The 23,813-nt window shown below is 39.0% G+C and overlaps 2 protein-coding genes across 3 annotated transcripts; both read right to left on the reverse strand.

Moving 5' to 3' along the window:
• Positions 1-1,171: 1,171 nt before the first annotated feature.
• Positions 1,172-16,243, reverse strand: LOC120628682 (alpha/beta hydrolase domain-containing protein 17B). Its single transcript, XM_039897241.1, has 4 exons — positions 15,447-16,243; positions 1,986-2,118; positions 1,471-1,588; positions 1,172-1,367 (listed from the first exon to the last, which is right to left on the reverse strand). Exons 1-3 carry the CDS (start codon positions 16,091-16,093, stop codon positions 1,505-1,507), a joined length of 864 nt encoding a protein of 287 aa, XP_039753175.1. The 5' UTR covers positions 16,094-16,243; the 3' UTR covers positions 1,172-1,367; positions 1,471-1,504.
• A 1,342-nt stretch (positions 16,244-17,585) lies between these two features.
• On the reverse strand, positions 17,586-23,688 carry LOC120632542 (F-box/WD repeat-containing protein 9-like). 2 transcript variants are annotated; one of them, XM_039902379.1, is made up of 6 exons: positions 23,586-23,688; positions 23,121-23,274; positions 22,366-22,677; positions 21,448-21,713; positions 20,479-21,022; positions 17,586-20,122 (listed from the first exon to the last, which is right to left on the reverse strand). In XM_039902379.1, the coding sequence occupies exons 2-6, from the start codon at positions 23,250-23,252 to the stop codon at positions 20,027-20,029; spliced, it is 1,350 nt and encodes a 449-aa protein (XP_039758313.1). In that variant the 5' UTR covers positions 23,253-23,274; positions 23,586-23,688; the 3' UTR covers positions 17,586-20,026. The 2 variants fall into 2 exon arrangements, with proteins under 2 accessions (XP_039758313.1, XP_039758323.1); XM_039902389.1 differs by lacking the exon at positions 23,121-23,274.
• Between the last annotated feature and the right edge of the window lie 125 nt (positions 23,689-23,813).

A 23,813-nucleotide genomic window follows, 5' to 3' on the forward strand; every position in this document is an offset into this window, starting at 1 on the left:
CTTTAAATTAAAAAAAAACTCTTTTAATATAGTGTAACCTCCATTGTAACATAGCGATCACTGAAACTCTATGCTAAAACGTTGGCTTGGGAAATCCAGGGATATTGTAGGAACTAGCGAGATATCATTTGACGTTAATCCGTTTTAAGTATTTTACAGCTACAAATTATGATCAAAATATTTATCATATACATCATAACAATTAAAATGCAACCGTCGATACACATTCGGCACACACATAATATATATGCGCACAACCACTCATTCAAAGATAATTACAATGTTACGAAAAAACCATACGTCTATCATACCGTTACATACCGAAACACTCTATAACCATCGAATATGGTACAATCGTAATTTTGAAACCTTACATCTAAAGGGATATAAAAATTCGCACTAATAATACTCGTAATCGACGACATGAAACGCGCGGCGCTGCGTTCAGCACGTGGTCTCGAGCAGCGGGTCGGGGACTTCCGGCTCGCGCGGAGTCACGATCGCCCGCTGCGACGACGATTTGTACAGGCGCCGCGGCCGGCCCTCGTCGTGCGAGTGCGCGCGCAGCGGCCCGCGGGCCAGCAGGCGCGCCGGCGACGCCCGCGGCGAGCACGTGCACGCGCCGCGCCAGCACTCGCACGGCGCGCCGCCGCACGCGTCGCACACGGGCCCTGCCGCGCGCTCCAGCCGTCCGCGCCGCGGCCGCGCGACGCCCTCCGCTGCGCCGACCGAGTCGCGCGACGCCGCGCGCCTCGCCGGCTTGCGCACCCACGGGTCAAGCGACGCACGCGCGGCCTGCCGGCCGGCGCGCCCCAAGTCCATCTCACTCATTTTGCGCCACGGGTCCAAGTCGGGACGGCCGCGCGCCTCATCTGCGAGCGCGTGCACCGACGCGTCGGGCGACGAGCGCTCACTGCGCACGGCGCGAGGCAGCGGCGCTGGCGCGAGGCCGGCGGGCGGGCGGCGAGGCGAGGGCGCGGGCGAGACTGCAGGCGAGGGCGCGGCAGAGGCGCGCGGGCGCTCTGAATGCGACCGAGCACGTGCAGCGGGCGAGCGGGCGGCAGGCGTCACGTCGCTGAGCGAGCGCAGGTGGATGCGGCGTCGGACCCCGACCGGCGAGTCGGCGTCCGTCACGTTGATGCTGATGTTGTGCGCGACGGGACGAGGGCTCCGGGAGTCTCCGGAACCGACGCCGTCGTTGGCTCCGCTCGCGTCTTTGTCGAGCTGGGCGGCGGAGCCTTCGAGGTTGGCATTATTTTTTTCGGGGCCGGCCCGGCTGGGTCCGGCCCCCGCTAGCTAGAGGAGTCTCTCGGTCGCCGAACTCGAGGTTCCGGAGCTCAGTGTCGACGCGGGATTTTGTTCTTCTCCTAGAAGCCCATAGAGTTCTGGTGTCACTCTTTAAAAGTTTACGTCGATATGATCATTACGTTAAAATTTTAAAATATATTCTAAAATAACATTATTTATCACCTTGAGTCGTCTGGCCCGTGGCCGGCAGTCTTTGTCAGTTGAGCAATTCTACTGAAACGAAACGTTTCAGTCTTTCTAAATATTGATTAAAAAGCTCCACATCATTATGTCCTGCTCCCTAAAATGATAGGTTTACAAAAATAAATTCAAAAAATGTGTTTCAAAAATGCGTTTTACTGAAGCAAATAGAACTATCAGATTTTTTTTATTGATAATGTTTAATACATTAAAAAATAAAGTCATGCAAGTGCTGTTTATGAAAAGACCTGGTGTATTTAGTACTGTGATAGTTTCTTTTTCTTAGGTATATATAACACTATCGTGCCATTAACATTATTATGCAATTCACTAGACTGGAGGGTGAACATAATGTTATTTACCTCTTTTAATACCATTTTATTATAGATAATAATATATGATAAGAAATAAATGAAGTTGTTCCATATCATCCTCAGAGAGAAAGCTTTATTGCGGTTTCGATTGAAAATAAATTAACAACAATTAAATATATTTACCTCAACCCATAATGGTTCCACAGCGCGTGGGCAACGCTCATAAATGGCAAGCCCGTGGGAAAAGTCTATCACTTCGTCTTCAGTTCCATGGATAACAAGAACTGGTGAGGTGACTTTGGGAATTTTATCAATGCTGCAAGAGAATAAACATGTTTCTATCATCTTAGACTGCAAAATCCAAAAGTTAAATTATGTAGGTAGGTGTCCTGATATTAAAACCCCGTTAACGAGGATAGATAACGGGGTCATTGGGACTATTTTTGATAATTGTATTCAAGGCCCAACATTCCCATCATATTGAATATAAGATTGAGGAAAGCCTACTGATCTGTCTGATTGAAACAGCACAAAAGATGCACAGTCAATTTCTCACTATAGCACTAAAGTTTCAGTTGAGTATGTAGGCAATGCACAATTTTCCACAAAAATCCTTGTATTTTGCATGGGCAAATAGAAATTCGTGTTCACTCTTTTTACATCTCTAACTTCAGAGCTAAGAAGCCTAGTAGTAGTAGATAAGATACAAATTTAAATTTTTAAAATCCATACTTTTTACTATTATAAATGTGATATATACTGGCATCCTAGGGAATAAAGAATAACACTGCCATTCGTAGTACAGTTACATTGTGCTACCTTATGTTAGCGAATTTTATCGGTAACTAGCTAGAGTTACTGATAACATTCAGCAGCACATACGGTAGTCTGTTGTACTTTGTTAACATACTAAGATAAAATATTTTATGCCTAGGTATGATGTTACATCCGGGGTACATCAGGGTGTCGTGCTATCACCTTTGAAATTTTCATAAACAGTTCTATCATTCAAAATATCACCTCTGTATAACATGAATATAATATAATTGGAATCTCGGAATCGGCTCCAACGGATTTTCATAAAATTTTGTATAGTGGTGGTTTCGGGGGCGATACATCGATCTAGCTAGGATTCATTTATATTGGAATCTCGGAATCATTTATATTGGACATACAACAATTTTTTTAAGTCGACTGATTCGTGGACGAAGTCGCGCGGGTCCGCTAGTAGTACATTATAATACATTGTGCGCGTGAAACGATATAAAAGCCCAGAGCTAAATGATCAATGCATACATAATTCGTACATTTATAAACAAACTTATGAAATTATTGAGAATAATTTGATAAATTTAAATGTAATATTTGTAAAATGAAATAAATAAGGTAGAATTATTTACTCAAGATAAGTACAAGACAGGGCATTTTTTTATAAAATATTCTTTATTATAAAAGCTTTATGTTACTGTTAAAGAAAATAAATGCATTACATTGTATAATTATGAATCCTTTGTCAACAAACATACTTACAGTGAAGTACAATCTTAACTTAATCGAGATATCCTAAAAACTAGTGCTGTAATGTAAAGTATAAAACATTTGTGTTTAGTATCTTGTATTTGAAGTGTTTAAGTAACATAAAAGAAAAAAAAAACAATTTAATCATACAAAGCAGGAAGTTTTGTTTTTGGGGAGTGTCTTTAATATATATCCTCTATTTATAGGTTTTTGCCTAAACAATCCCATAGATTTGATTAACTCAGATGTGGTGAAATTTATTAAAATTTCTTTATTGAACTAGTGTCATAAAATCCTAACAAGAGATATCAATAAAATATTATTATCAATATTAACCCTGAACGTCATTCAACTATTAATAAGGTTAATTAAAGATGAACTTAAGTAATAAGTATTGTTTTGTCTAGATAAACAATTATACCTATTTTATATAATATTATATTCATAATCTGGACCACTTAGTGGAAGTAATGTTTAACCTTGAAATTTTATATGGACATGAGCATGGACGCTGCAAATATTTTTTGCATAAGTGGGGTTGGAAACCATCTGGTACATGTGGCTGTGGCTAGGAAGATCAGATAATGGAGCACATAATCCAACACTGCTCCATCTTTTCATACCAGGGAGTTTTCTGCCATAATCAAGTTATGTCGACTGCTGAATATAGGTCTTTGGCGGGGAGTTTTTCCAGCAACTTCTGGTGATTCAATTGATTTTGTTGGTTCACCTTGCTAGTGGTCAAACTACACAGCACTGACCAGTGCAGGGTCTTCAATTGAGCACCCCAACATACACCTGTTCTCATTCCTGATTTGATCATGTAGCAAAAACGCTGAGAATATATCTTCTCAATGCCCGCACAGAAACTTTTTATGAGGTCCATAGTAAGCTCATAAAAGTAATACAAATTTGTATCTTTATAAGTTTAAGGAACACTTAAACTGCATTATTTGTGTGAAAAACAACCACATGGATAAAGCTATGGTCAAAACCTAGTTAAGTATAGGAAAGGAGTTTTTAAATATGTCAAGAGTACAGTTATATTATGTGTTCCGTTTGACGTCCGAAGTCCATTTATGAGAGTACATCGTCTTCTTACCCTCGTTTTTTCGCTAGTTTGCGCTACTTCCGTCACGTGTCATGGCCATCAGCGCCACCCACGCCCTAATCTGGAACTAACTTAACAGCACAGAGCAAGCCGCCATACTTTTGTCATTGTTGCGTCGTTTTTCCATACCGCGCGTGTATCGCTAGATTTTATAATTGGAAAACTTAGTATACCGACCCCATTTCATTGAAGTTTAGTAGTTAACTTTCGAGATAAAAGTAGAAAGTTACTGAAATTTTTAATTTAATTATTTAATTTATTTAGTTTTTTTTTTTTTTTCCGTTACGTGAGGTTGTTCATGTTCGTTATTTGAAGATGGACAATAGTGAAATAACCGCGTCAGAGGGTAACCACGCGGATGATTTTAGTGATCGTGATTCAACTCGGTTACAAAAAAGTGATAAATCGCACGTGTCGTCTAGAACGTCGAAGTCATCTTCGAGTTCGAGTGCTAGTGAAGATGAACCGCCGTCGAAAAGACGGCGCAGGAATCGCTCTCATGAGACATTGCGAGATATTGATCAAAGGTTTGAAGTATTATCGCATCAGCTGGTGAGTCACATTAATAATATGTTTTGCGCGAATTACGCTGTAATGCAACCAAATTCTGGCTCGCCGGTGGTGCCTGCATCAGGACCAATAAAGCCAATAGATGACCCGTTTTTGCGTCCGTCAGTAGATTTAAATGACATTGCAGAACTTAACGTGTCAATTAAGGAACCGTCTATACCTAAAGCGAACCCTGACCGCGTCGCAAGGTTAACTTCTATGCAAAGATTTGACTCGGTAGTTTGGAACTCCGTACGGTACACTGAGGTGCAGAAGAAATATGCAGCTTTTCCAGCGTTCACAGAGCTGAAGGTAAACGAGGAACTACGGCATTTAGAGGATCCTTTTGCACCACTTAGATGGTATCAGATGGAGCGTAGTTTTGCGGCGTTGTCAAACGCGTTTTTAGCCCAAAATGAGTTTGTAAATGTAGCATTACGTAATTTAATTGACTGGTCGGCAAAACCGGATGCTCAACTTACATCATCTACTATTTACGATAAGTTAAAGGAATTATTTGGCAGTGATTCTAATTACAAATCTATTTCTCATGACATATTACAAATGATTTGCGGGAAACGTGCAGAGGTATTAGAACTACGGCGGAAAGAGCTGCTTAAAAGCTTAAAAGGGAAATATTTTCGCGAAGATATTGGAAAAATACCACCCTCATCTGAATATATGTTCAGCCCTCAGAGTTTGTCTGCTTACATTCAGAAGATAGGCGGTATTGATAAACTTGAGAAAGATTCGGCGCCTGGCACTAAATTTGCTGGACGTTCCAAATCCCCTGTGCGTCCAAAGTCACCAATCGCTTCTACGTCCCGTGAAAAGCCATTTCGGTCTCAACAAAATAAACCTAAACAGGGAAAAAATAAGAAGAAAAATTTCGACGATCGAAGGAAAAGAGGGGGGCGCAGAGATGAATCTAACAAAGGTAGACGTAAATGACTCGAAATTTCAGGGGGGTTGTCTGATGTTTTATCGGGAAGTGTGGGCCCGGTTAAATCCACCCAAAGTGATTCTCAAATTAATTTCTGCCGCCCGCATTCCTTTCACACAGACACCACCTCTTATTTTCCCGACGTCGAGCGTCATGGAAAAATTTCGAACACCTCTCTCTTCGGTGATGTCTGTAGAAATTCAAGCCATGATTCAGAGTCATATTCTCGAACCTGCCCCTTTAACCCCATCCTTCATATCCCCACTTTTCATTGTTACAAAAAGCAGGGGAAAGAATCGGGTTATATTCAATCTAAAGGCGCTAAATCGATTTATGCAACCGAAAAGTTTCCACCTTTTTCATCATCATCAAATACCCAAATTCCTACAAGCAGGGGACTGGATGGTCAAACTCGACTTAAGTCAAGCGTATTATCATCTGAGAATTTCTCAAAAACATCGCTGCTTTTTACGCATAAGTTACGGAGGTCAGTTGCTCCAAATGACATGCCTCCCTTTTGGTTTGGCCGCAGCACCAAAGATGTTTGCATCAGTCACGAACTGGACGGCCGAAGTGTTACGCAGCAAGGGCCTGCGCCTGATCCTATATCTGGACGATTACTTGATAGTGCATCAGGACAAAAATACTTTAAAATCGCAGGTCCAGTTAGCAATAGAATTCCTTACCTCCCTTGGTTGGAATATCAATATGGAAAAATCCGTACTAACCCCAACAAGACGAATGGAATTCCTGGGAATTTTTTGGGACACACAGGCCAATACCAAGAGCTTGCCCCCAGACAAAGTTTCCAGAATCCGTCAGTGCCTATTGTCTCGCTTAGCAACCGGCAGTTGGACCCTCAAGCAGGCGCAACGCCTCTTAGGGTTTCTCAACTTTGCGACCTTCATCACCCTCCGGGGAAGATTGCATTGCCGTACGTTGCAGCGCCACAGCAAGAGTCTTCAGAAAAATTCCCGTCCGATAATGTTCACGAACAAGGTACGAAGCGAGCTAAAATGGTGGTTACAAAATGTGAACCAAAAGTCCTTTCTTCACTCCAGGTGGTCCCCAGTCAATTACCTGGTCACAGACGCATCGGATGTTCAATGGGGGGCCATAGTGAACGACAAAAAACTAAAAGGCCTTTGGAAACCAAATCAACGAAAGTGGCACTGCAACCTAAAAGAAATGTATGCAGTAATAGCCGCAATATCAAGGGAAGAAAAAGGTCTCAGGAACTCAACGGTAATTTTACAAAGCGACAACAAAACAGTAGTATCGTACATAAAAAACGAAGGGGGAACGAAGTCACAGACTCTTCTGAAATTAACAAAACAGCTACTGGCATTGACGGACAGCTTGAATGTGGTACTAGTCCCTCACCATCTTCCAGGGCTGTACAACACGGAAGCCGATCATCTCTCTCGAAACCGAGACGGCTCCGAATGGCATCTGCTGAGCGAGGCGACCAACAAAATATTCGCCCAGTGGGGAATTCCAGACGTAGACCTGTTTGCCTCACAAGAGGCTCACGTGGTGTCCAACTATGTTACTCTAGACTTGTCAGACTCGAGCGCTTGCTATCGGAACGCGTTCAGCAGATGCTGGACTTACGACCTAGCATGGGTTTTTCCACCACCGGCGCTGCTCCCACGTGTGTTACACCACCTCAACTCAGCGCAAGGAAAGTTTATAATAATAGCACCGAGGTGGGAAAAACCCTTTTGGCGTCCAGATCTGAAGACCCGCGCCCTAGCGCGTCCTATGAAAATCAGAAACCTGGAAACGTCATTGGTGGACACAAGGACAGGACGCCATCCTGCCAAAGTACACAACCTACAGCTGGAAGCCTGGCTCATTTCGGCTGGGACTCGCTAACACACAACTGGTCAACGGAGGAAATACAACTTTTGTCAACGTGTTGGAGAGCATCTACACTCAAAACATATACTCCCATATGGAATAAATGGGTAAATTGGTGTAATCAAAATCACTTAAACTCTAATCGTCCGGTACCTGCAGATGTAGCCCGATATTTAGCAAAGCTTTTTCTTAAGGACCAGTTAGCATACCGAACTATTCTGGTTCATAAATCAGTTATAGCATCAATTTGTGAAACAATATCAGATATTAAGATTTCTTCTAACCATTTGGTTAAGCATATTTTAAAAGCTGTATCACTAGCCAGGCCAATCCCACCAAAGTTGCCAATATGGGACGCAAGAGTAGTAATTCAGTTTTTAAAAAATAAAAATCCTAATTTAAAAAGCTTGTATGATGTGTCTACGCGTACAGCCACTATTTTGTTGTTAGCTTCGGGTCTCTTACATTGTGACTCTAAGCGGTTAGAGGACGATGGAAAGTCTATAACCTTGCATCCTGTATTTGGCTCGAAGACTGATTCAGCGTCATATCAACAATCAAGTTGGACGTTACTCGCTTCACCAGATAGAAATATATGCCCCTTATTTTGGTTACGGACTTTGATAGATTTGTCTAGGAACGTAAGAGGCTCTTTGACAAATTTGTTTATAACCACAAAGGACCCACGTAAACCAGCTAGTACGGTCGTTATAGGTGGATGGATAAGACGAATTTTATCCGAAGCTGGAATAGAGGCTACACCTGGTAGTTGTAGGTCGGCAGTTGCATCTCTCAACTGTTTAGAAAAGTATCCTGTTAATGATATTTTAGCTAAGGCCAATTGGCGCCATGAAGATACCTTTAGAAAGTATTATCTCAGAGAAGTGAGAGTTATGCATCATAACAAAGATATAGAATCAGAGAAGTCACTTTCTGAATTATTTGCTGTGACTAGTAGCATCTTTTCATACCAGGGAGTTTTCTGCCATAATCAAGTTATGTCGACTGCTGAATATAGGTCTTTGGCGGGGAGTTTTTCCAGCAACTTCTGGTGATTCAATTGATTTTGTTGGTTCACCTTGCTAGTGGTCAAACTACACAGCACTGACCAGTGCAGGGTCTTCAATTGAGCACCCCAACATACACCTGTTCTCATTCCTGATTTGATCATGTAGCAAAAACGCTGAGAATATATCTTCTCAATGCCCGCACAGAAACTTTTTATGAGGTCCATAGTAAGCTCATAAAAGTAATACAAATTTGTATCTTTATAAGTTTAAGGAACACTTAAACTGCATTATTTGTGTGAAAAACAACCACATGGATAAAGCTATGGTCAAAACCTAGTTAAGTATAGGAAAGGAGTTTTTAAATATGTCAAGAGTACAGTTATATTATGTGTTCCGTTTGACGTCCGAAGTCCATTTATGAGAGTACATCGTCTTCTTACCCTCGTTTTTTCGCTAGTTTGCGCTACTTCCGTCACGTGTCATGGCCATCAGCGCCACCCACGCCCTAATCTGGAACTAACTTAACAGCACAGAGCAAGCCGCCATACTTTTGTCATTGTTGCGTCGTTTTTCCATACCGCGCGTGTATCGCTAGATTTTATAATTGGAAAACTTAGTATACCGACCCCATTTCATTGAAGTTTAGTAGTTAACTTTCGAGATAAAAGTAGAAAGTTACTGAAATTTTTAATTTAATTATTTAATTTATTTAGTTTTTTTTTTTTTTTCCGTTACGTGAGGTTGTTCATGTTCGTTATTTGAAGATGGACAATAGTGAAATAACCGCGTCAGAGGGTAACCACGCGGATGATTTTAGTGATCGTGATTCAACTCGGTTACAAAAAAGTGATAAATCGCACGTGTCGTCTAGAACGTCGAAGTCATCTTCGAGTTCGAGTGCTAGTGAAGATGAACCGCCGTCGAAAAGACGGCGCAGGAATCGCTCTCATGAGACATTGCGAGATATTGATCAAAGGTTTGAAGTATTATCGCATCAGCTGGTGAGTCACATTAATAATATGTTTTGCGCGAATTACGCTGTAATGCAACCAAATTCTGGCTCGCCGGTGGTGCCTGCATCAGGACCAATAAAGCCAATAGATGACCCGTTTTTGCGTCCGTCAGTAGATTTAAATGACATTGCAGAACTTAACGTGTCAATTAAGGAACCGTCTATACCTAAAGCGAACCCTGACCGCGTCGCAAGGTTAACTTCTATGCAAAGATTTGACTCGGTAGTTTGGAACTCCGTACGGTACACTGAGGTGCAGAAGAAATATGCAGCTTTTCCAGCGTTCACAGAGCTGAAGGTAAACGAGGAACTACGGCATTTAGAGGATCCTTTTGCACCACTTAGATGGTATCAGATGGAGCGTAGTTTTGCGGCGTTGTCAAACGCGTTTTTAGCCCAAAATGAGTTTGTAAATGTAGCATTACGTAATTTAATTGACTGGTCGGCAAAACCGGATGCTCAACTTACATCATCTACTATTTACGATAAGTTAAAGGAATTATTTGGCAGTGATTCTAATTACAAATCTATTTCTCATGACATATTACAAATGATTTGCGGGAAACGTGCAGAGGTATTAGAACTACGGCGGAAAGAGCTGCTTAAAAGCTTAAAAGGGAAATATTTTCGCGAAGATATTGGAAAAATACCACCCTCATCTGAATATATGTTCAGCCCTCAGAGTTTGTCTGCTTACATTCAGAAGATAGGCGGTATTGATAAACTTGAGAAAGATTCGGCGCCTGGCACTAAATTTGCTGGACGTTCCAAATCCCCTGTGCGTCCAAAGTCACCAATCGCTTCTACGTCCCGTGAAAAGCCATTTCGGTCTCAACAAAATAAACCTAAACAGGGAAAAAATAAGAAGAAAAATTTCGACGATCGAAGGAAAAGAGGGGGGCGCAGAGATGAATCTAACAAAGGTAGACGTAAATGACTCGAAATTTCAGGGGGGTTGTCTGATGTTTTATCGGGAAGTGTGGGCCCGGTTAAATCCACCCAAAGTGATTCTCAAATTAATTTCTGCCGCCCGCATTCCTTTCACACAGACACCACCTCTTATTTTCCCGACGTCGAGCGTCATGGAAAAATTTCGAACACCTCTCTCTTCGGTGATGTCTGTAGAAATTCAAGCCATGATTCAGAGTCATATTCTCGAACCTGCCCCTTTAACCCCATCCTTCATATCCCCACTTTTCATTGTTACAAAAAGCAGGGGAAAGAATCGGGTTATATTCAATCTAAAGGCGCTAAATCGATTTATGCAACCGAAAAGTTTCCACCTTTTTCATCATCATCAAATACCCAAATTCCTACAAGCAGGGGACTGGATGGTCAAACTCGACTTAAGTCAAGCGTATTATCATCTGAGAATTTCTCAAAAACATCGCTGCTTTTTACGCATAAGTTACGGAGGTCAGTTGCTCCAAATGACATGCCTCCCTTTTGGTTTGGCCGCAGCACCAAAGATGTTTGCATCAGTCACGAACTGGACGGCCGAAGTGTTACGCAGCAAGGGCCTGCGCCTGATCCTATATCTGGACGATTACTTGATAGTGCATCAGGACAAAAATACTTTAAAATCGCAGGTCCAGTTAGCAATAGAATTCCTTACCTCCCTTGGTTGGAATATCAATATGGAAAAATCCGTACTAACCCCAACAAGACGAATGGAATTCCTGGGAATTTTTTGGGACACACAGGCCAATACCAAGAGCTTGCCCCCAGACAAAGTTTCCAGAATCCGTCAGTGCCTATTGTCTCGCTTAGCAACCGGCAGTTGGACCCTCAAGCAGGCGCAACGCCTCTTAGGGTTTCTCAACTTTGCGACCTTCATCACCCTCCGGGGAAGATTGCATTGCCGTACGTTGCAGCGCCACAGCAAGAGTCTTCAGAAAAATTCCCGTCCGATAATGTTCACGAACAAGGTACGAAGCGAGCTAAAATGGTGGTTACAAAATGTGAACCAAAAGTCCTTTCTTCACTCCAGGTGGTCCCCAGTCAATTACCTGGTCACAGACGCATCGGATGTTCAATGGGGGGCCATAGTGAACGACAAAAAACTAAAAGGCCTTTGGAAACCAAATCAACGAAAGTGGCACTGCAACCTAAAAGAAATGTATGCAGTAATAGCCGCAATATCAAGGGAAGAAAAAGGTCTCAGGAACTCAACGGTAATTTTACAAAGCGACAACAAAACAGTAGTATCGTACATAAAAAACGAAGGGGGAACGAAGTCACAGACTCTTCTGAAATTAACAAAACAGCTACTGGCATTGACGGACAGCTTGAATGTGGTACTAGTCCCTCACCATCTTCCAGGGCTGTACAACACGGAAGCCGATCATCTCTCTCGAAACCGAGACGGCTCCGAATGGCATCTGCTGAGCGAGGCGACCAACAAAATATTCGCCCAGTGGGGAATTCCAGACGTAGACCTGTTTGCCTCACAAGAGGCTCACGTGGTGTCCAACTATGTTACTCTAGACTTGTCAGACTCGAGCGCTTGCTATCGGAACGCGTTCAGCAGATGCTGGACTTACGACCTAGCATGGGTTTTTCCACCACCGGCGCTGCTCCCACGTGTGTTACACCACCTCAACTCAGCGCAAGGAAAGTTTATAATAATAGCACCGAGGTGGGAAAAACCCTTTTGGCGTCCAGATCTGAAGACCCGCGCCCTAGCGCGTCCTATGAAAATCAGAAACCTGGAAACGTCATTGGTGGACACAAGGACAGGACGCCATCCTGCCAAAGTACACAACCTACAGCTGGAAGCCTGGCTCATTTCGGCTGGGACTCGCTAACACACAACTGGTCAACGGAGGAAATACAACTTTTGTCAACGTGTTGGAGAGCATCTACACTCAAAACATATACTCCCATATGGAATAAATGGGTAAATTGGTGTAATCAAAATCACTTAAACTCTAATCGTCCGGTACCTGCAGATGTAGCCCGATATTTAGCAAAGCTTTTTCTTAAGGACCAGTTAGCATACCGAACTATTCTGGTTCATAAATCAGTTATAGCATCAATTTGTGAAACAATATCAGATATTAAGATTTCTTCTAACCATTTGGTTAAGCATATTTTAAAAGCTGTATCACTAGCCAGGCCAATCCCACCAAAGTTGCCAATATGGGACGCAAGAGTAGTAATTCAGTTTTTAAAAAATAAAAATCCTAATTTAAAAAGCTTGTATGATGTGTCTACGCGTACAGCCACTATTTTGTTGTTAGCTTCGGGTCTCTTACATTGTGACTCTAAGCGGTTAGAGGACGATGGAAAGTCTATAACCTTGCATCCTGTATTTGGCTCGAAGACTGATTCAGCGTCATATCAACAATCAAGTTGGACGTTACTCGCTTCACCAGATAGAAATATATGCCCCTTATTTTGGTTACGGACTTTGATAGATTTGTCTAGGAACGTAAGAGGCTCTTTGACAAATTTGTTTATAACCACAAAGGACCCACGTAAACCAGCTAGTACGGTCGTTATAGGTGGATGGATAAGACGAATTTTATCCGAAGCTGGAATAGAGGCTACACCTGGTAGTTGTAGGTCGGCAGTTGCATCTCTCAACTGTTTAGAAAAGTATCCTGTTAATGATATTTTAGCTAAGGCCAATTGGCGCCATGAAGATACCTTTAGAAAGTATTATCTCAGAGAAGTGAGAGTTATGCATCATAACAAAGATATAGAATCAGAGAAGTCACTTTCTGAATTATTTGCTGTGACTAGTAGCTTTGGGAGTTTATAAGCAGAAAACTTGTAACTGATTTAGCAAAGTTAATTAATTGGCAATTATTGCATACAAATTATTGCATTTTTTTTTTTTTTTTGATGATTATACAATACAATTATTGATCACATTGTTGCATTTTACTCAGCAAGCCACCAGGAGATAACAAACGGATCTCTCATAAATGGACTTCGGACGTCAAACGGAACACATAATATAAAAATTTTACCTGTAAATAAAATTTGTATTATGTTTCCTAGACGTCCGAAGTCCAAATAATTTCTTCCTGGTGTACCCTCATCATTATCATTATGAGCCGAACAATGACAAAAGTATGGCGGCTTGCTCTGTGCTGTTAAGTTAGTTCCAGATTAGGGCGTGGGTGGCGCTGATGGCCATGACACGTGACGGAAGTAGCGCAAACTAGCGAAAAAAACGAGGGTAAGAAGACGATGTACTCTCATAAATGGACTTCGGACGTCTAGGAAACATAATACAAATTTTATTTACAGGTAAAATTTTTATATTATATCTAAAAATCAGTTCCAATGCAATCAAGTAGGTAGGTTTGCTCTAATACATCAAAATCTAGAGTATTATGAAGATAAAATCTAAATTAATCCTCATCGTAATGATAATTGAATGTCTTTGTTGTTTATGATATGTTTATTGATAAACCTAAACTCTAGAATTGGGTTGTTGACACAAATCAAAATGTTTATTCTGAAATACAGATCTATCTACACGTACAACAAGCGAAGCGCTTACGTGCGGAAACTGCCCAGAAGAAGAAGAAGAAGAAGATCTATCTATCTTGTAGTGGGGCCCGCTTCGGCGGATGCATTTCAACCCGCCAGTATTTTTGTACTCACCCTATCCTTGAATCTCCCTCACCCTAAATAGCTTCAAATATCCACTCTAAGAGTTTGATTAAAAGCTTTTAGATTCTGATCTTACAACTACAATGGTGCTAATTTTGTCATGTACACAATTATCTAAACTAAACTTAATTTACAGGTCTAACTACCTCTATCCCTTTCACTGTTGTTTGTGGGAACAAATAGCACTCCTTTAAATTAGTTCAGCTGTGAAATTTATATTTATATAACAACAGAATTGGCACCATTATAGGATAACCATTTTGTAATTCATATCAATTTCGGGCTACTGGTTTCAAGTTGCATTATTGTAGTATACAAACCCAAATATGTGACTTAGGTAGTTTTAACCATTATGTAAATAGAAAAAGGTAAATTTATTATTCATATTATTTATGCTGCACATGAAAAAGATGTCTTTAATTTACATGAACAGTTATAAGATTTTTTACTTTTGAAATACTTTTGAAAAAAAAGTGCCTGTGGTCAACTTGGTAAAGAAAAGCATTAACTGTATTTTAGTCTTCTTCTTTTCTTTATGAGGCGCCCGAAAATGAATGTTTCATAAAGCATACAAAATATTTTTCAAAGAATTAAAGGTTGTCCTTTTAGCAAGGCATAAAAAATATTTGAGTCAGCAATTACTACATTTTCATATGTAATATTTTTTCTAAATTTAATTTTAACAATACTCTGTAACCTAGGATACTAATTGATGTCTGCTGATGTCATGATTTCCATAATGTTGATAAAGTTAGACCAAATTCAATATCTGATAATACAATAATTACAAGCCTTTTTATGTTGCTCTCTTTGTGTATAAATTAAAAAAATATCTGTATAAATAAATAAGATTATGTTTGTATTCTGTTACTCTTCATTTAATACCTACAGCCCTTTATTTACTGTGTACTTGGCTCTTGATCACTGTTGGTACAAAAGAATAACTGAATAACTTATGATGATTCATCATTATATGTTTGTTATAATTCATTTACAAAATGTGACTCACCTGGGAAAGGCATCAAAGAACCATGTCCTCTTAGTGTTAGGGAAGGCAACACGCATGCCAGACATGAGAGGTGAATGCAGCACCACAGCACCAACTTCATACCGTGCAGCTAAGTCCACTGTAGGCACTGTACCAATGCTTTGTCCATACAGTATAATGTTTTCAGGGCTAATACCAAATCGTGTTCGTAGAGCTTGCCATGCAGCATCAATATCTGCGTATAGATTCTTCTCTGAAGGCTTTCCACCACTTGCACCATAGCCAGAATAGTCATAGCTGAATATATTACAATTTATCCTAGTACCTAAACCTAAGTAAAAACTACTCATTTGTCCCAGATCTACAGCGTTTCCGTGAGAGAACAATATCGTGAACCGGGCGTTCGGGCTGCAACGAACAAAGAGGCAAGCTATTCTGTTGCCTCTCGACGTTCGGGAATAGAACCCTTCGATGCTTTCTTTTTCGCGTTCTGAATATTGCCATTCCGCTCGTTCAGTAAGGGTCAATGAGAATTTAGATCCAGTCTCATCGGGTGTGAATGTATACGTGGGTTCAGGGGGTAGGAATGCAAGCTTAGCCGCGATTTTCCCTGGGCATGGCGGACAACAAAACAGGCAACAGAGTTCACTAAAACTTAACCCGTTCATAGTGAAAATTTAATGTTATTCATCGATATAAACATCGAAACATTACTTGTTTATTACAAATATCCACAACTCACGAATTATAGGTCATTGAGAAAATAAAAGAAATTTCACACGAATTTCACTGATTTTGACAGTTGGACAACATTTCAGCCATTTTTTATAATTAGCAGTTAGCACCACAGATTAAAGTCAACACAGACTACAATATAACATATGTCTCGTGTTCAAAGAGCATACAAACAATAGCGAGCCTATAATTGTTTTGGTTTAGTGAGGTTGGCTAACTTGGTTTTAAAGGTGTTGGTACACCGGTGGTTAAAAGAGAACGGGAGCTGAGGGTAGCATCATAACAAAGGGCAAGTAAATTATTAATTATTATTCTGGTTTGGAAATAATAACGATACAGTTTGCCAGATTTCGGATCCGTTATATTTGTGACTATCACAGTGTAATTTGTTGTGACATTGTACGGAGGATTAATACAGTGGTTATACCTACTACGCACCGGGAAAATCTTAGCACCGGGAGCACTGAATAGGCTATATCTGAGTATAATCGATTGCCCAAAGACCTTTCTCACGGTTGCCATGAAACAAAAAAAAATGATAAGGTGGTAGCACACACCCTTCCATTAATCACAATTTTTTCAAAATTTCTAACTAACCATTTGTTATGATATATCATAATAGCCATAAGTATGATTTATTTAAATTGATCGAATAAAGAAAATAATAACTTTTGACAACATAGTCCACCGAATGACCAATCATTATGGAGTTCGTTAATTAGTTTGGATTATAGCGCCAGTGTCAGAAAGTTGTTGACCTCATCGGTTTATTTGCAATGGAGAGTGAAGGGCACTTAAGTTTCAACCTGTGTTGACCTTTAACTATCCGCATTGGGCACGGGAGCCTGCAGCTCATAAAAGGTGAACTCGAATAACGAAATCTCTGGCGTTATAGGCGGGAAGTCCCGATTCCAATTTAGAATTTTATTACATCTGGATTTTCTCTGCTCTAGTTCTGGGCTTGGGCCTTAGCTAGTTACCATCCTTCCGACGAAAAAGTGCCGCCAAGCGACTTAGCGTTTCGATTTCTGATGCGGTAGTAACCGTAAGGGTATGAGTTAAATATACCTAAATGTCATACCACTAGCAGGTTAGCCCGCTACCATCTTAGACTGTATCATTACGTACCACGAAATCGACAATTTGAAAAATACTGAAAATGTAGGCTCGAGAATGCAAATATCCTCGAGTTCAAAAGCTCAGACCTCAGAGAGAAATTACCCACAAATAATACTGACTATGCAGTCTGTGAACTCCAAAAAAAACTCCGTCCAGGGTGTATAGACGTTACAGACCTTGCTATATGTATAATTCCTTCCCGAGATTAATGTGTTCAAACCTACAAACAAACTTAAACAAGGGAAGACTTAAGTACAAACAAATAAGTAGATCAATTATATCAAAATTACTTTTGATATTGATAAAAACATTTATTATTGTATTAGATTTTGTTAAATATTCAGGAGGCACAAATATGTGTTAAAATAACCATTATACGTTTCCTATTCTTTCTCTGCATCTCCACTAATGCAGGTTAGCCGTCAGCTCAGCGAAATTCTCGCGGTCTTGCGCCAAGCGAAACAAGGGCTTCACGTTAACGATATTGGTCCATTCACGAATGCTGCGCAACCATTCTTCCAACGCGTCGTTCGCCCTCTACTCCGCCCATCTTTATGAAGATGATAAAAAGCAATAAAAACCTTCCTAAAGTAAATTTTTCCTTCCTGTCTTATAATGGTTCGATTCCCACAACTGGCGAGTGTTTGTGTGATGAACATGAATGTTTTTCAGTGTCTGGGTGTTTATCTGTATATTATAAGTATTTATGTGTATTATATTCATAAAAAAATATTCATCAGCTATCTCAGTACCCATAACACAAGCTACGCTTACTTTGGGGCTAGATGGCGATGTGTGTATTGTCGTAGTATATTTAATTTAATGTAAACTATTTTCGTTACTCTTTTCTTTCAGAGCTATCTCTTTCTTCTGTATTAAGTTAAAGATTCGTTTTAAAAACCTAACAAAATAATGGAAACACATTTGTAAAAGTGAACCTCGCTTTACATTGTTTGTTTTTATTTTTTTTACCACAATTTTTTTTTTCATTTTGAAAACATAGTTTAACTTTACCATTAAAAAGTAATGAAAAGATGTTTGCATTATAAGACAAGTGGAGTGTACAAAGACTGAGGCAATATTTTTCTCCTTCTGCCTTCAGTAACTGGTATGAAACCGCTTTCAAAAAATACTTAAACATACACATTTGCATTGATATTAAAATTTTAAATTTGCGCCTTGATTTTTATTGCACTCTGTGCCACACTTGTGTGTAAGACGTATAAATATTATTTCTACTATCTGAAATGTTATAAAAGTATAAAATTAAATTATTAGTTAGGCACCTGTTTTGTTTACTTATAAACAAACATAAAATTCTAAAAGCGTTCTATTGGCTACACAATGAGTTCGTGAATGTGAAAACCTTACAAATCAATCCATTGAATCCGTCATTTAATTTTAATATCCTACATCTTCACATACATCGTCGTTGCGTCATAATCATTTGCTCAAATAGTTTGAGAGCGTTGAATACGGCCGCATGTATATAGAACGAAAGGCGGGCGTCGGCACCTTCAAAGGATCGGCACAAATGGTACGCGATTTGGATGATTCAAATAATTAGAATGTTATGTCTATAACATTCTAATTATTTGAATGTACATTTAGTACCTCATTCAAGAAAGAATGAGGTACTAAATGATTAAATAAGGTACCTATTTTCACAGTTTAAATAATAACCTGTGAGTGTACCTTCTGTAAACTATTTGATTGACTGCACAAACTTGTAAGCAGCGAGGACTTAACCGTTCCCCAAACTGGCGGATGCGGTCGCAGTCAGTTGTGGCAGGATGTAGAATCCTCTTCGGATTCACTTCGGACTTCAAACATGATTTTGTTTTGACTTATCTATTTCCATTGTTACAAAAAGCTCAACAACAATCGAAGTATAACTTCTATAACTACACCAGTAGGGCTAGAATGCGCGTCACGTGACTTATGTCTACCCATTATCTCGCTCATCTCCATGGTAAACATTGTAGAGATAATTATCTCGTTGCGCACATTCTAGTCCTACAGGGCATCTGAGGGCAAAGTGTGAAAATTTTTAACAACTCTCTTTAGACAAGTCTGTTTCCCAATATTGTACCTAGATGGCGCTCCTTTGATACCATGTAAATCGTAATTAACTTTCACGCGATCGAATAAGCAACCGTAGGTAGGAAAACTCACACTTAGAACTCTGATCAATAGTTAAGTAAAAGGAAAAACTAGATAAGCCACTGGCCTGCCAAGCTATTGTGAACTAAGGTGCTCGACATCACCTCAGTGTAGAGAAGGCATTTAGTGAATGCTAAACTAAAGCGTCCCACGTCCGCAGTTTCGTGAAAATTGCGCCTTGCGTGCGACCAATTACAAACGCGTAGTTTTGTGATTGGTCGCACGCAAGTATCTTTACTGTTGCAATTATAGCAATACAATTTCTAAAATTAAAGCCTAACCAGGAAAATAGTAAACCTCGTCATATTAACAACGTCAAATGTTTTGTGGCGTCCCCAGAACAGGTTTTTCATTTTTCTAGCCAGGCTTTATATAATAATGGCTAACGTCATTAACGTTGAGATTTTTTTTACAATTTTGGCTTTCTAATAACACATTTGTTAAGACACTTCATGCGTTTCTTTGAATTTATTACTTTGTTAAGCGCATAGGCAATGTCAAGTTTAAAAAAGCTTGCCATTAATTTAGTATATCTTCATTTGTTATTATATTAGGCTTCTTTACATAATATCCGAATAGATTTTTCATAAATTAGGTTTATTAAATTCTTCATTCGGTATCCAGAGTTCCAGAGCAGAATCACATGTTCCAACAGCTAAAATTCCGTTTAAATAACGAAGCTGAAAAAATACAGTCCATATCAGAAATAGTTTTTAAGACGGTTAGTCACAACAAGCCTTCTCGACCGTCTTATTTTTCTTTTTAATTTTTGAATTTGAATTTTGAATTTAGACTTCAAACGTCTTTTGGAACTCTCAGTATCAGGGATGCAAGTTTCCTCACGATAATTTCCCTCACGGTAGTCCCTCAATTATTATTTAATTGCTTAAACTAACGACGCACGTAATTCCGAAAAGTGCGTCAGCCCTCCCGAAAGGAAGTCCAAGCTCTAAGCTCTAGGCTTTCACAGGTAGTGCAAGCCTAGTGCTTAGAGCTTCGAAAAAATAAACAAAAAGAAAAAAGAAAATAATAATACCTTTGTAACGTCAACCGTATTAGTTTGAATACTATGATATTCTTTAGGCGGACTGCAATTGTATAAGAATTTGATTTCTCCTCTATCTGAGCAGCAGATTACTGTCCCTTGACCTTGATAGCAACCAACTATCTTATTCGATCGTCCAGTATCCGATTCGGATTCCGGCCAAAGTTCGTGTGATCTTACATATTTTTGATTACTGGGATCAAAGAGATGTAGAGTACCCTTTGAATCGCTAATGTACATGGCGTATGTGTTCCAACTCAAGCACACTGGGTATGCGTTATCTGATGGTATTTTTATATTGTTATACATTATTTTCCCAGCTACTTTATCAAATATAGCTAAAGTTCTGTCTTCACTAACTGATGCAACTAGATTGCCATAAGTTGTCAGTGCCAATACTGGCCCTCTATGTGGTTTGTACACATGAACAGGTAAACCTCCATTCCTGACATCAAATGTTACTATCTTCTTGGAATATAAACCAGCCATAACGTTGTAGCCATACGCTATAACTGATAATGCAGACATTCGGCACCTGTACAAATGAAAATTTATTTGATTAATTAAAAGATTTGATAAAGAATAATTATATTCTGTTACACACACAACTCTCTAAATTAACTAAATTTACAATTCTAAAGATAGTGCTTTCCGTTTCACTTTAGTCTTTGCAGAAGACGCACGTCTCACTTTACACCCGCGGAATGTTGCTAGTTCACAAACGTTTTCCCATTTTATGGTGAAACATTTAGAACATTAGAGGCAAAATAAGTACTGTCAAATGCAAAATGGTATGAAGTGACTTTGTTCAAGAAACCATACTAAATTGAAGTGCTTTTGGTTCAATACTATACAAGTAACTTACTTCAATAGTAGTTGTGTACGTACACAGTTTCTGTATGTTCTTAATTCTGTGGATGAATAATGTCGCAAAACTATCTACAAATAAGAAACACTTACTGAAATGTTTCTACACATTCAAAATCACTTCTTATATCCCATGCCTTCACTGTATTGTCCCATGATGCAGAGTAAATATAAGACTCTGGGACATCACTTGTAGCTAGATCCCATACCCAACCAGAATGAGCGTCATGCTTTATTTTTGTTGGTTTCAAATCATTCTGAACAAGGTTATCTCCACGATTTTCATCAGACTGGAAGTCAATTATATTCCATAATGCTAAGCACCGGTCTCTTCCACCTGATATGCATGTTTTACCTTCCTGAAAAAAATCTTGATTAATCTTTGTTGAAAGAGTGGTGTGGCTATAAATCTGGCATTAGTATTACCTACTTCCAAGTCATACAAATACTAGAGAAGTTGGAATTGGGCCTTTGCCTTACCTTTATGCCTCAAAGTGCATTAATCGTAAGGTACTCAGGTCATTACCCAATTCTTTTTATAAATTATCAATCTACAACCAATTGAAATGCAGCATAGTGGGTCTATACTATATGAGTATAGACAATAAAGAATATAGCTTTCCAAGCAGCAAAAAAAGACAACTGCAGCTCTTTGAAAATGCTCCTCAGTGGGAAACATCCAATGATGTAATAATATTTGGAGCTATTAATTTTGTAATCCCTAAACTCAATATTCTTCTTATGGAGCTTTTAATATTAACAACCTCATTAGCATGTTTTTCCTAGTTCTTTAGTTTATTGGAATTGGAATTAGCAAAAGCATACCATATCACCAGATTGTTCTCTCTTTATCTTTTAAAGCTAAAATTTTTAAGAATTTGCTTAAGTTTCCAAAATTCAATGAAAATTTCCACTTTCTCCTTTTTTTTTCTATTGAATATAGAATGCTTTAAAAGGGGTACAAAGTTCACTCCTCACTTATTAACACATAGATACAATAAAAACACTTACATTAACCAAGATCACTGCATCAACAGATGCATAATGTACATCTTTTATAACAAAGTGGCTCATTCCCTTGTCAACATTGCACCACTTATTTTTCTCAACTTCCATTTCAATACACATTTCAGTCCAGTCCAGTTCATCTTCAATGCAATTGTCTAAATTAGATAATGGTGGAAAGCACCCACTTATTTTGCACATCACTCTATGTTTCCAGATGCTAACATCTGCTAAAATATCATCAAATCGGCTACATACTTGGCCTAGAACAGTTTTAAGAAATTCTGCATCCAAATATGAGCATATTTTCAAAATAATCTGGAAATAATCACAATCTCAATTGAAATACATTTAATGTTTAATTTAAATCATGAATATATATTAAGGTTCATATAGGTCATTAAACATGATTTAATATTATATTAGTAAATTTATTTGCTTTAGTAGTATGCAGTAAATATGTTAAGCTGCATTTGTATATATAGTTTCTGGTTAATGCTTACCAGTAGCCCTAAAAATTCCTTTTTTTATTTTACAAATAAGACTGGAGTGCCAATACAAAAGTAAATAGGTTGTTATACATCTTGTAATATCAGCCATTGGAATTAAAAAGCAAAGTGGTCTAAGTTGACCCTGACATGCATATGGAACAGTATTATGTAAAATGTATAAAATCAGGAATGCTTTATGCTCTCAAAAACAGCTCTATGCTCTCAATTAAGATAAATAGATATGAATATTTTATGGTTCACTAAACAAACCTCAAGTGGCATGTTTTCTAAAGAGGGTGCTGCAGCACTATAAATATCTTCAACCGGCTCTGCCTGTGGTTTAATGCATATTCTCTCAATATCTACTATTTCTTCTCTTACGGATTTTAATAGATCACACATTTTGCATTTGCTGCCACCTCACCTAAAAGTAATAAATACTAACTAAGCAAGTATGACTAATAGAAACAAGCAAGTATCTCTTTAAGGTAATCAGAATTTCTTGTTCCAAGGGTACCACACATATGTCAGCCCACTGTTTTAGCAATATTTATATTATTTTAATCGTACATAATACTGTCATAAATTGCAGCTTTATGTAACTTTTACGTTTATAAAATACATGAAGTAATGCTTTATACTGTATGTAGGATATTTTCTCAGTTATTTCTCAGGTCATTAAATGTAATGAAAAAAGAACAGACTGAATGTTGTAAGAAAAATATATATACACACTTTAAATGCTTTATTTTGGATGGATTGGAGAGTAAATGTTTATGAATTTAATATTTATTTACATTCATCACCATCATTCAGTTTTCAACTGTCAAACAGTAAAACACAGAACCGGAACCCCAGATAAACGTACAAGTCAACCATAACACACGAATTTAATAATCACTTTTTTGGTTTTCTGTCCCATTTCTATATAGTCTTTTTGTAAGTCAATTGTCGATGTCACGT

This window comes from Pararge aegeria, chromosome 2 (genome assembly GCF_905163445.1).
Source record: "Pararge aegeria chromosome 2, ilParAegt1.1, whole genome shotgun sequence".
Taxonomy (NCBI): domain Eukaryota; kingdom Metazoa; phylum Arthropoda; class Insecta; order Lepidoptera; family Nymphalidae; genus Pararge; species Pararge aegeria.